Raw genomic sequence first — 11,837 nt, 5'->3', positions numbered from 1 at the left:
GTGGAATTGTTGTGCTTTTTTCTTAGATTGCTCTCCCTTTTCATCTTGAAAAGATCAGGGACAAACTAGCTGAAAATATCCACGAACTGTGGGGAATGAATAAAATAGAATTGGGCTGGACATATGGGAAGGTATGTTTTGAATGACCTGTTTGGATACAAACACCTGTATTAGGTTAAGTGTCCTACCAGAAAACCCGGACTTGGAAGTTGAATGGAGTATTTCATGGTGGTCTATACAGTACTAGCAATAGATGAACATATAAGCTCGCAGGAGACAGTGATATTAACCAGTGATTAGAAGGCAAATTTGGAATATAAATAAGGGACATATTTTAGCACTATAGGTAATTAACCATTTGAAAAAAATATCTTAATTGAGAAACATACTGGCTATACCAAGATGGATTTCTGCTGAAAATCATACCAATAGTGAGTAACCCCTCAGCTCACTCTTTGGTTGCTCTAGCGTTGGGGATCAAGGAGATAACAAGTGAAAAGTCTGTTGTGGAAATTTGCTTCTATTGATAATGGAGACAGCATTTTGGTGACTTTTGTAAACATTCAAATTCCTTAAAGCTCAGGTTTTTATTTAATTAGTTACAGTTAAAACATATCATTATAATGATCCCTTATAAGGTGGTATAACTGAACAGCTTGAAGAGAGCAAGGCCATCTGGTCAACATTGTTTAAAGGCATATATAACAAGGCCTTCCCTGCCCAATGGATATCATCAAATGAAGAACAGTTAAAAGGGTAGCCCAAGAATACTGTATTCAGAATATTCTATTAAATTCAACAGTTATATTAAAATTGGTACCTTCCGCTAGTGATATAAAATTCTAGAGGCTGTATTCTGCCTTGAATTTAGATTATTTCATCTTACTTTTTTTCAAATTCAGATTTACTGGGGTAGTCCTCTGTGGGCCCGTCACAACTGTATCTTACCTCAGAAGAATCTTTTTCCTTCTCTTATCTTTTGCTGTTTTTACTTATGGACTTGATTTACTTTTTTTTTTTACCTTTTTTTTTTTTAAGTAACTATCGTACTATCTGCTGAAATGTCATTGCTGTTGAAATTCTGAGCTAACCTTTTTAATGTTTCTGAGCTTTGGCAATTGAAAAATGGTTTTCTATGTGAAATGTCGTGACTCAGTTATCATCAGTATAGAAGCACTTCATATTGAGTGAAAGAGCTTGTTTAATTAAGAATTAGATAAATATTCAAAGAGTTATGTTGATATTAGAAAATGAATGCTCTGCTTTATTATTCCAGTAGAATTTTGAAAACGTTACAAGATTATTCTGTAAGGTTTTTGAATCAGAATGTGTACAATAGATCAGATTGTGCTCTACTGAGCATATATTGCTTAGGCGTTCCGCAGAAATATTCATTAAGTTTACAGACTTGCTTTCTTGTGTTTTGTGTATTTATGCAGAACACATGAAATAGTTTTGGGGTTTTTTCCTGATTTTGTTGGTTATGATGTGCATTATAAGTAAATCATGGGAAAATTCATTTATGTAATGAGTAACTGTCATTGAGCAAAGATAAACGGTCTTGTTTACGATATCTTCATTATGGCAAAAAATTAACTGATTTTTTTACTCTGATTCTGGCTTGAATCTGTTATCAAGGAAGTACTCTTTTCTGTTGCTTTATTACAGATACGGGATGATAATAAAAGACATCATCCTTGTCTTGTGGAATTCTCAAAATTACCTGAGACAGAGAAGAATTATAATCTACAAATGTCAACTGAAACCCTCAAGTGAGCTTTAAATTAAAAAGAAAATAAAGTTTATTTTTCTTATTTTTATTCAAGCACTTCATACTGTTCTAAGATATAAAAACATTAGAAAATCTCCTTCAAAGTGTGTTCTGCTAACTGCTAGGAGTTCAAAGAACACATTCAGAGCAATTTAGAAAAATCTTGTCTCTACAGACATACAAAAAAATCCCGAATACCAAATCCTGTTGCTTTTAATAAAGTGACATAACTTTCAAGCCACAGATTTGTACCTTTTTAGACTTTGAAGATTTTATTGGGTTTGATAAGTTAAAATGTTAGGATTTTGAAATTCCATTATTTTGAATGAAACTCTGATTTTTAAATATCATTAGTTCTGCGTATTTATACTAAAACCAAAAGAAATTTGTAAAATGGGTGAGCACTAGAATGCTGTGTTTCACTACTGACATTTTTTTATGTTGGCAGAACCCTTTTGGCCCTTGGATGTCACATTGTTCATGCTCATCCAGCAGCTGAGGAAGATCTTAAAAAAGTCAAACTTCCTAAAAAGTATGTACTTTATGATAACTACTAGATATTATTTGTAACTACAGGGTATTAATTAAACAAAAACATTGTAACATCATTTAAAAAATACCTGATGTGAACTCCATACCCGATACGGGCTTACAGAACATGTAGTTGGTCTGTTACCTTGCCTGTGATGATGGTTGACTGTGAATACTGCTGCATTACATCACCTTGTGAAGTAATTCACAGACACAAATAGTCACATACTTAAACCACATGCAATTGTATCTGTGTCACATGATCTTAGAATAGCTAATCCAAAGTTTAAAGCAATATTTCAGTGCTTTTCTGTCACATCGCCAAGAACAGTATATGTATATGACGGTAAATTCGTCTACTTGAAAGAGGATATTCCATTTTCCCATAACTCCTGTTTTGATGTGCACCTCTCTTTCTCTTCTCTCTAAGAAAAGGTTTGTTCAACATACATACATTTCCAGAGACATTATTAATGCATTTCTTTAATAAGAGAAAAAAAAAGAAAATTATGGTTCTTATAATATTGCACGTTTCTGGGAAATGTATATATGTAGATTATTGCATAAAATACAATGAGGTTTTTGCTTTAATTTTTATTTCATAGCTAAACTATGGCAGATAAAGCTAAAATAGTTGAATAGTCTTTTCTATTTAGGCGTCTTTAAGTCTTCAGTAGTAATCACTCCAAAAGTGACGAAGATAAATCAAGGATTACATCTATATTTTAGCCTTGTCTGTGGGGATTCTGTAGTCATCCTGGGACAGATTAAAGCCCTGTCCTGAAACAAAACATGAAGACAGAAACATGATTTGGATACGTGCCATTTCACATTAGTTTATCAACCCACAAGATGTCTTTTTTCCTGAAACAGCTTTATCCATGAGAAACAAAGTTAGGCTTTTAAAGACAGCGTAAAAGAAATAATTTTATGATATGGGAGGTGGTAATCTTGATCTATTTGATGGCGTTAATTAAAAAAAGGAAAGAAGAATGTTTCCCAGGGTTCATACTGCAAGCAGTCTATCATAATACAGTTTTTATACTACTATCTTCAACAACAGAACAAACAAATCTGAGCTTCTGAGTCTTGTTAAAATATCTGCTGCCTACATTAATCATCTTAACAAATGGAAATGTTCTGATTTGAGCAAGAGAGAGTTTGCATATGTTTAAAACAGCAGAGTAGTCTTTAAACTATGTGGAAGGGTTGGAGAGGGTAATACCTACTACTAAAAACTGCTAAATTTATAATCCAATGAAAAGATGGGAAGAACAATAGTTAAAATATGTTTTCTTCTGTTGGAAAAATGGTAACACAATCTTTACAGACTAGTATATTAAAAAACACCATACTTAATAAGGTATAGAAATAATATATGAAGTCATCATGCAGATCTTTAAAATAGAAATGACTTGAAAGGTTTAAATGACAAATATAAAAACAAATAAAGAGTACTAATTTAATAAATTTTTTTTTTTGCAGCAACTATTTAGAGATGCACATATGGATCTGGTTCACATTTAATCAGTTAGGGTGCAAGTAGGGGGAAAACGAGACTCTGTTAGAATACAATTTATGTCCTAGTCAATGACCAAATGCAATGCAGGGTTTTTGCAAAGAAATGGGAGAATAGGAGATTGAAAAGTGGAGAGAGAAAGTGAACCCCGCTCTATGAATGTGTCGTGGGTTAGGCCAAACCTCACACACAGCCAGCCACTCACCCTCCCCCACCCCCAGGAATGAGGGAGAGAATTAAAGGATAAATGGGATACCCGTGGGTTGAGATAAGAACAATTTAATACAGATGATTTAATACACAGTGTAGGTGCTCACCACCCCCTCGTATGCGAAGCCCGTCTCGTCCCGAAGCTGCAATCCCGGACGAACGCGAGGCCCCGAAATAGAGAGGGGCAGAGAGAGAGAGAGAGAGATAGTACTCTGAGAGTGGAGTACTGGGAGAGAGAGAAAAAGAAAGAAAAACAATAGAGCAAAAGCGCAGCAAGCGCAAAAGAGCAAAAGCGGTGAAAGAGCCAAAGCACAAAAGCCCTTCTGTCCAGCTGACCCTCACTTTTATACTGGGCATGACGCTGCATGATATGGAATACTAATTGGCCAGTTTGGCCCTCAGTCTTAAGTTCCACCACAAATCACAAGGGGAATCGTGTCCCCCTTGTCCCAGCTATGCTCCCCCCTTATCCCGCCGTGCTTCTGCACTCCGGCACACTGAAAAGTCCTTGGAGTCTCAAACATCAACTTGCTATCAGCATTCTTCTCAGAGCGAGCCTCTGAGTCAAACCAAAACACGGAGCTCTTCTAGCTGCTAAAAAGAAGAGCTAACTCTGTCCCAGCTAAAACCAGGACAGAATGCTACATAGAAAACTGTAAATACCATCAGTGGGCTATCTTGACTCTCTGTTTTCCTTTGTTGACTTACAGTTACATGATGTCAAATGGATATAAACCTGCTCCTCTTGATCTTTCTGAAGTGAAATTGTTACCTTCTCAAGAATTTCTAGTTGACAAACTAGCAGAAAATGCTCATAATGTCTGGGCAAAAGACAGAATAAAGCAAGGATGGACCTATGGCATTCAGCAGGTAAGGACTTCTTTAGATGTGTTTGGAATAAGTAAAGAAGTGAGATTTTGTTGCCTAGAACATCATTTGGACTGTTGAATAAGAGGATAAATACTGAATGTAGTGTTAATGTCTGTAAAAGTTAGAGGAGGTGGAGAGCAGGAAAAGAAGCCTTTCCCATGCAAGTCTGAGTAGATTGTCAGACCTGCATGGCTGCAGCTGCAGGATGCGTGAGAATATAGTTCCATACTTCTTTTTCATTCTTGTCTTTAGGTTTTTAATAATATTAACAGTTGGGCTTGCATTCGTAGAACTGTTCTTCATCAATATTGTTTCTCTCCTGTAATTTTAACATTCTTGCAGAATACACTCTATCTCATTATATAAAATCTTTGTGATGTTAAAACACAGTTTTCTTCTTGTTCTTTTTTGTAACCTCTTTTAGGATCTTAAGAACAAACGTAATCCTCGATTGGTGCCATATGCATTATTAGATGAACGTACTAAAAAATCAAATAGAGATAGCCTCCGTGAAGCTGTTAGAACATTTGCAGGCTATGGTTATAATGTTGAGCCACCTGACCAAGAGATAGGTATGTATTTTCAGTAAGAATCGTGGCCTTTTTTCCCTTAGTACTGGGGAAAAAAGCATGTAACACTGAAATACATAGGGAAAATGTAAGATATGAATTAATAGCAGTGTATTTTGCAGTCGACTTTAATGAAAGGTGCAAATATATTTTGTAAGTTACTTGTATATTACTTAGATACATTTTTTTAAAAGATTGATTGTAGTTAATGATAATTCTAATTTCTATGATTTTTAGATTGGAGAAAATCTGGAGTGCGAGTGGACATATTCATTTTCACCTGGAAATAATAAAAGAAATAAAATAATAGGGGATTAATGTAAAATAATTTTTTTACATGGTTTGCAGATTAGGTTTGACTGCTTCAAGTCAAACTCAGTTCTTAAGAAGTAGTCGAAGAAGTGCACCATGTACAATAATTTTTTTTTTTTTTAATTGAAATCAGGAGCAGAAATTAGTTTAGAAGTTTTCTTCATATTTTCTATACCACTGTAATTTTTTGACAAAAATCTAAACTGAAACAAAACTTATTTGATAATTTTTTTAAAAATGTTCTAAATATATTGACTTGTGTAGGAAAGTACTTTGTTTTATTGTAATACTGCATTATTGCATTGGATTGTGTTGCATGTAGTAATCTTACACTTGTGAGGTTTCCTTTAGTCAGTTTTGTGTTTGGGGCTCTGTGCTGAATGATACTTTGAAGTATTCTGATTCTAAATATCGAATAATCATTCATCCTGTATAGAATTAGAATGTGTTACCCTCTGTATGCTGATTACTGCTCGTCATTTTTCAGCATTTACTATGAAGGTTGTTAAACATGCAATGGTAGATAATGGCTGTTTACAGAGACAGAAAATAGTGGGGACAGATGTAGAACTAAACAGTGGCATTTAGAGTTTCATCTAATTATAGAAGGTGTTGGGTTTTTTTTCTCTGTGTCTTTTTACAGCTGACCAAACAGTGGAAAAAGTCAGCATCGACAAGATACGATTTTTCAGAGTAGAACAGTCTTATGCAGTGAAGTCTGGAAAGTGGTACTTTGAATTTGAAGCTGTGACAGGTGGAGATATGCGTGTTGGCTGGGCCAGGCCAGGCTGTCGACCTGACGTAGAGTTGGGAGCTGATGACCAAGCATTTGTATTTGAAGGAAGCAAAGTCAGTACATCTTTATCTTTTTTTGATCTGTGAACAGGCTAGGCAGAGAACTACAGCATAAGTTTCCTCTGTATACTCCAGATCAACTACTGGAATATTTTTGATTCATGTAAAGATATCTCTGAGCTCTGTTTCATGCTGGGTAGTATCTGCATTTCAGTTGTGGTCATTGAAATTGTTTTAACAAAGGCGTGTTGGTTTATATCTATCTTTCTAGGATATACACAACTGAGAAAAGAAGTCTGTCTTAAGTGTAAACAAAATACAGCTTTCACTTCGTTTTTTTATAAGTGATGTTTTACAAAAATAAGAGAGAACCGCAGTTCTGTTTTCCCTTTTCTGTCTTTTCTGCTTTCCGTACATTCTATCTTCCCAAACTTGACTCCCAGAGGACCGGAAGGATGATAATGGCACTGCATGTAAGCAGTGGAATCCAGTGAACAGTGGTTATCATCCAGGTTCTTAATTGCTGTTTGCATATTACGGAAGTTAGGATGCCTTAGTTTCTCTATGTGAAATAACTAAACTAATAATTAAATTAATTACCTAAAACCCATGATTAGTACTGTTTGCAAATTACTTTGAAATCCTGGAAAGTGAAATATTTGTTTGCTTTACATAATTTATTTTGTGGTTTATTTTTTAATTTTAGCACAATGTTTATTTACTTGTTTTTTTTTGTTTAGGGTCAGCGGTGGCATCAAGGCAGTGGATTCTTTGGACGAAGCTGGCAACCAGGAGATGTGGTTGGTTGTATGATAAACTTGGATGACAAATCAATTATCTTTACTCTGAATGGAGAGTTGCTTATAACCAGTAAAGGTTCAGAACTTGCGTTTGCCGACTTTGGAATAGAAACTGGTAATTTTCTTTTTATGGTTACATGGTTATGAGAAGACAAAACAAAACACAACCCAGGAAAATTAGTAGTCTTTCATTATGGCTTAGTGAGCTGAGAAATCATATTTCACTGATGTGAGCCTTCGGACTGTGCTACACTTTAACTTCACAAAAAATTAAAAGCGCTTATATGGCACAAATTCATTTTCTTTTACTCCTTTGACCGCAAGTAGATATTGATGGGATTTCAGGAATCAGAATAGGTAAATTTTCTTGGAGGCTTGCTAGGCTTACTCGCAGGACTGAACTTCAGCGTTAAGAAGTGGTAATAATAAGTACTTTGAAAAATTCCCAAAAGCTGAAAATGTAGTCTCTAATTATCTCACTGGAGCATACCCGTATTATGTTCTTGTCTGTGAAAGACAAAATGAATACTACGTGGTGAGAGGCTGCACCAAAAGAAAAAATATTTGCAACATAAATTGAGTGTGATACATAATTTTTTTTTTCCATTCTATTGATGCATTTCTCCTTTTCCTGGGCAATTTTTCCCCTTGTTTTTGGCTTTTGCTTTTTTTGAGCAGTAGTATCTACAAGACTATATTGAAGGAGGCAGAGAATATTTTCAAAATTTTGTTTTATTTTTCAGTTGACATTTTCTGTGGAAGCGTATCTCCTCCAACCTCTAGTAACTTCATGCTCGTTAGTAATTGCCAGAAGACTTTGCAATTGCTCACTCTCCCTCTTTGGTCAGACCATTGATACAGTTTTTCTAATGGCAGAAAATGAGAGACTGCCTTAAGAGAGCTTTTCTGAGGGCTTAAAGTTGATGTGTAGGAGAGAAAATTTCTCCTTTAGACGTTGAACTGTTGGCTTTTCTGTGACGTTGCTCCAAGTTCTGTGTCTTGGAAAATGGAGAAGTAATTCAACAGCCTTTCATTCCTGTCTATTGGCTGCTGCAGGTATATGGAGACCAAAAAAGTTCAGTCATAAGAAATGCCAGCATTAAAGAAGTGTGTATTTGTCCATCATGAATGATGGAAGGATGAAGGTTGGCAACAAACTTACAGCTGCTGATGGCAAACTAGATTTTAAGTGTCTATACTGAGATACCTGAACCTTATCTCAAAGCCCTTTTGAAACTTCAGTGCCCTCAGAGAGCATACTTAGCGTTTGTTAATAACTTAGATCTAGCCAAGTTTATCTTCCAGTGTCCAATGCATTGTATAAAAGCATGTTTATTTGTTGAAAAATGAAGATAATTGATTCTTGAAATAAATGGATAACTGACTTGAGCAATTCTTGTTTTTTCAAATCTGATTGTCCATGAAACTACTTCTTGACTTGATATTTTTTTGTTAGCTTTTCACACAAATCTACTACCGCTTACAAATAACAATTATTAAACTGGTTTAATGTTTCAATGAATGGGATAGTATGTGTAATGTCCATTCATTGCCTAAGTCCTTAGTCAAAACCATTACAAACTTAGGCATTAGTATTTAAAGTGGCCTTAAATCCTTGTTACTGTAATCACTTCATGTGCATTACTTCCAGGTGCTAAAGTTTAGTTCACATTAGATGAATCTAAAATAGAACACTTGTGTTCTCCAAATAAGTTTCTGTTGGCTTTTTGTTGTTGTTGTTGTATTGTTTTCTTAGGTTTTGTTCCGATTTGTGCGCTGGGTCTATCTCAGATCGGTCGTATGAACCTTGGAATGGATGCCAGTACATTCAAGTATTATACAATGTGTGGCCTTCAAGAAGGTTTTGAACCTTTTGCTGTCAACATGAACCGCGATGTTGCTATGTGGTTTAGTAAACGCTTACCAACATTTGTCAATGTGCCAAAAAATCATCCTCACATTGAGGTAACATTACATCTTAGGGAAACACCTGTTTATCAACTGTTTGTTTAGCAAGCTGAGACATTAAACACTAATACTTACTGTCAACAGATAGTTTGTCATATAAATCTATTAAGTCACTTTTAGAAAATTCCAGATGATCTTGTCTATCTTCATCTTCGTTTATGGAAATATTACCATTCATATGGATATACCTATCTGTTCTATTATATTTCTTACTAATGTATGGTGTTTTGGTTAGCTACTTGAAACATGTCAGTTGTGACTTCTTAGAACCATTTTTTCTATTCTATCTTACTTTTGCTTTCATTTTTTTAAATCTTCTCTGCTATACATTTTTCTTCAATATCTAAAAATTGTTCGTCCCTTAAGGTAATGGTAGTGTGAGCTCTAAACAAAGACTGATTTAGTCCACTTCGCTAGTCTGAGGGATGTTTGAGTGTTGATGTGGTGTTGCTGAGTGATACCTGTTTCATTCATTAAGATGCACCAGTGATAGGAATTCCACAACTCCCTAACTAATCTACTCTAGATCAGAATGCTATATCTTGTTTTGTATGAAATATTCCATATTAATATATTGCACAATGATATGTTTGAAATCCTGATCTTTTTTTTTTTTATTATTATAATCCCTAGGTCTTTTACTTTAATTTAGGTATTTAGCCAATTCTTCCCTAATACTTGTCTTTAAACATTTCCTTCTTAAACAAAATACACTTCACTGAATTCCAACTAAATGATCTCAGTATTTTTTTCAGTTTATCAGGATTATTTCAACTGTATTCCTGTCTTTAAAAGTTTTGGAAATGTTCCTATCACTGAGTTTAAAAGCATACTCACTTTTTCAGCACAATGGGAAATAATAAAATCGGATTCAGACTTCATCATGGTCATCTGAAGGATTCTAGTTGATATTTCTTCTCATTGTGGGCGAAAACTACTGATTTTTGTGAAGCAATTTTTCAATGACTTCAAAGTGAATTAATTTCATAAAATCTATACTTTAAAAAAAAAAAATACTGTAAGGAGCAACTTGAAAATATTTACGGTAGCCAGGATATACTGAATCCGTTTCTTTCCTTGCTTTTTGGGCTAGATTCCCTGTCAGAGAAGAAAGTTGCATAGTTTTGAAATTAATTCATTTTGAAAAAATTAAGTTGGTTCTTCCAGTTATCTCATCTTCTAGTTGCTTAATGAAAATTCTTAGTGTTTTTATTGGAATTGTGTTATTTTAAAATTATTTCTATTAATTTTAGATATGGAGAATTGATGGAACCATTGAGAGTCCACCTCGGTTAAAAGTTACTCACAAAACATTTGGCACACAGAACAGCAATTCAGATATGATATACTGTCGTTTGAGTATGCCCATTGAGTTCCGCTCATCGTTCAACTTTGGCATGGGTGTGGAAAATGCCTCATCTGATGTTTACCTAAAACGGTTAGGCTGGATTTTAGTTATCCTATTTGTCAATGTAAATGTGATGTGTTCTACTATTCTTAATTATTGTACACACAAGATTTCATACTTGGTTTTGCACTAAGCATATATTAGCATAGGATGCATGTTTACTGAGGTTTTTTGTTCTTGATGGTTTTAATAAATTTATGACACAACTTTGCTGCAAAATGCTATATCCAGATAAAAAAGAATCATTTCCGAAGAGGTGCATCACAAGATTTATAGTTATTCATTGCTAAGCAGCTGCCATCCTTTCAAAATCATTGGGATTTGCAAAGCTCTTCAGCCAGACTGGAAAACCAGCTTAGAATCTTTTGCTCACTGGATTAATGCTCATCTACATTATTGTTCAATAGCTCATTGTTGTGACTAATCCATGCAAAGAAGAAAAGATTTTAGGACAGATTTTTAAAGATACCAGGTACTGCTGAGTTCAGCATCTTCCGGCATTGCCTTCATCTTTACTTAATTGCTGTGAATCTATCTCTTCCCTACCTCTGTGCCTTAACTGCAATCAAATATTTGGGTGTATATTTGTATCCTGAACAGTCTTTGCATACTTAATTTACTTATGCATACTCAGTATCCAGCCAACATGAGTTAGCTCGTAAGTACACTTAGTTTAAAAATAAGCACTTTTTTTACTACTTTTCTTTTTTTAAAAAAACTAATTTACTGTTGTTTCTTTATCTTTAGAAAACACAGCCAAGAAATTGCTGCTCCTTCTACTACGGTAAGTAAATACATTGAGATGCTTAGTTCTTCTTAATTTTTGAAGTAGATTTAGTCATAGTAGCATGTTTATTAGAAACTGATCTGTTGAAAGATGCCTGTTTAATCATTTGCTATGACATAACAATGTGTATAAATAATGCTGAAAGTCATATGACTTGAGGCATAAACCTGGCTATCTTAAACCACTATTCTGTTTTTTGAATTGACGAGCATATTAAATGTCTTATTAAGAGAATGTGAATTACTATTATTGAAGTTTGATGTATAGGAGGGTTTTTAAATCACTATTAGAGTATTC

At 34.4% G+C, this 11,837-nt stretch overlaps 1 protein-coding gene across 1 annotated transcript in view; it reads left to right on the top strand.

The window, feature by feature from the left end:
- Nucleotides 1–11,837, top strand: part of RYR3 (ryanodine receptor 3) — a 203,647-nt gene that overhangs the window by 63,145 nt on the left and 128,665 nt on the right. Inside the window, 10 exon segments of the mRNA XM_086613614.1 lie at nt 27–131; nt 1,669–1,772; nt 2,220–2,303; nt 4,742–4,901; nt 5,326–5,473; nt 6,426–6,631; nt 7,318–7,492; nt 9,134–9,342; nt 10,599–10,783; nt 11,501–11,537. Of these exon segments, the coding sequence (XP_086469740.1) occupies nt 27–131; nt 1,669–1,772; nt 2,220–2,303; nt 4,742–4,901; nt 5,326–5,473; nt 6,426–6,631; nt 7,318–7,492; nt 9,134–9,342; nt 10,599–10,783; nt 11,501–11,537 (1,413 nt within the window).

Source organism: Tauraco erythrolophus, chromosome 6, assembly GCF_009769465.1.
Source record: "Tauraco erythrolophus isolate bTauEry1 chromosome 6, bTauEry1.pri, whole genome shotgun sequence".
NCBI classification, from domain to species: Eukaryota; Metazoa; Chordata; class Aves; order Musophagiformes; family Musophagidae; genus Tauraco; species Tauraco erythrolophus.
The sequence above is the reverse complement of the archived record's forward strand: the minus strand, read 5'-3'. Positions and strand labels throughout refer to the sequence as shown.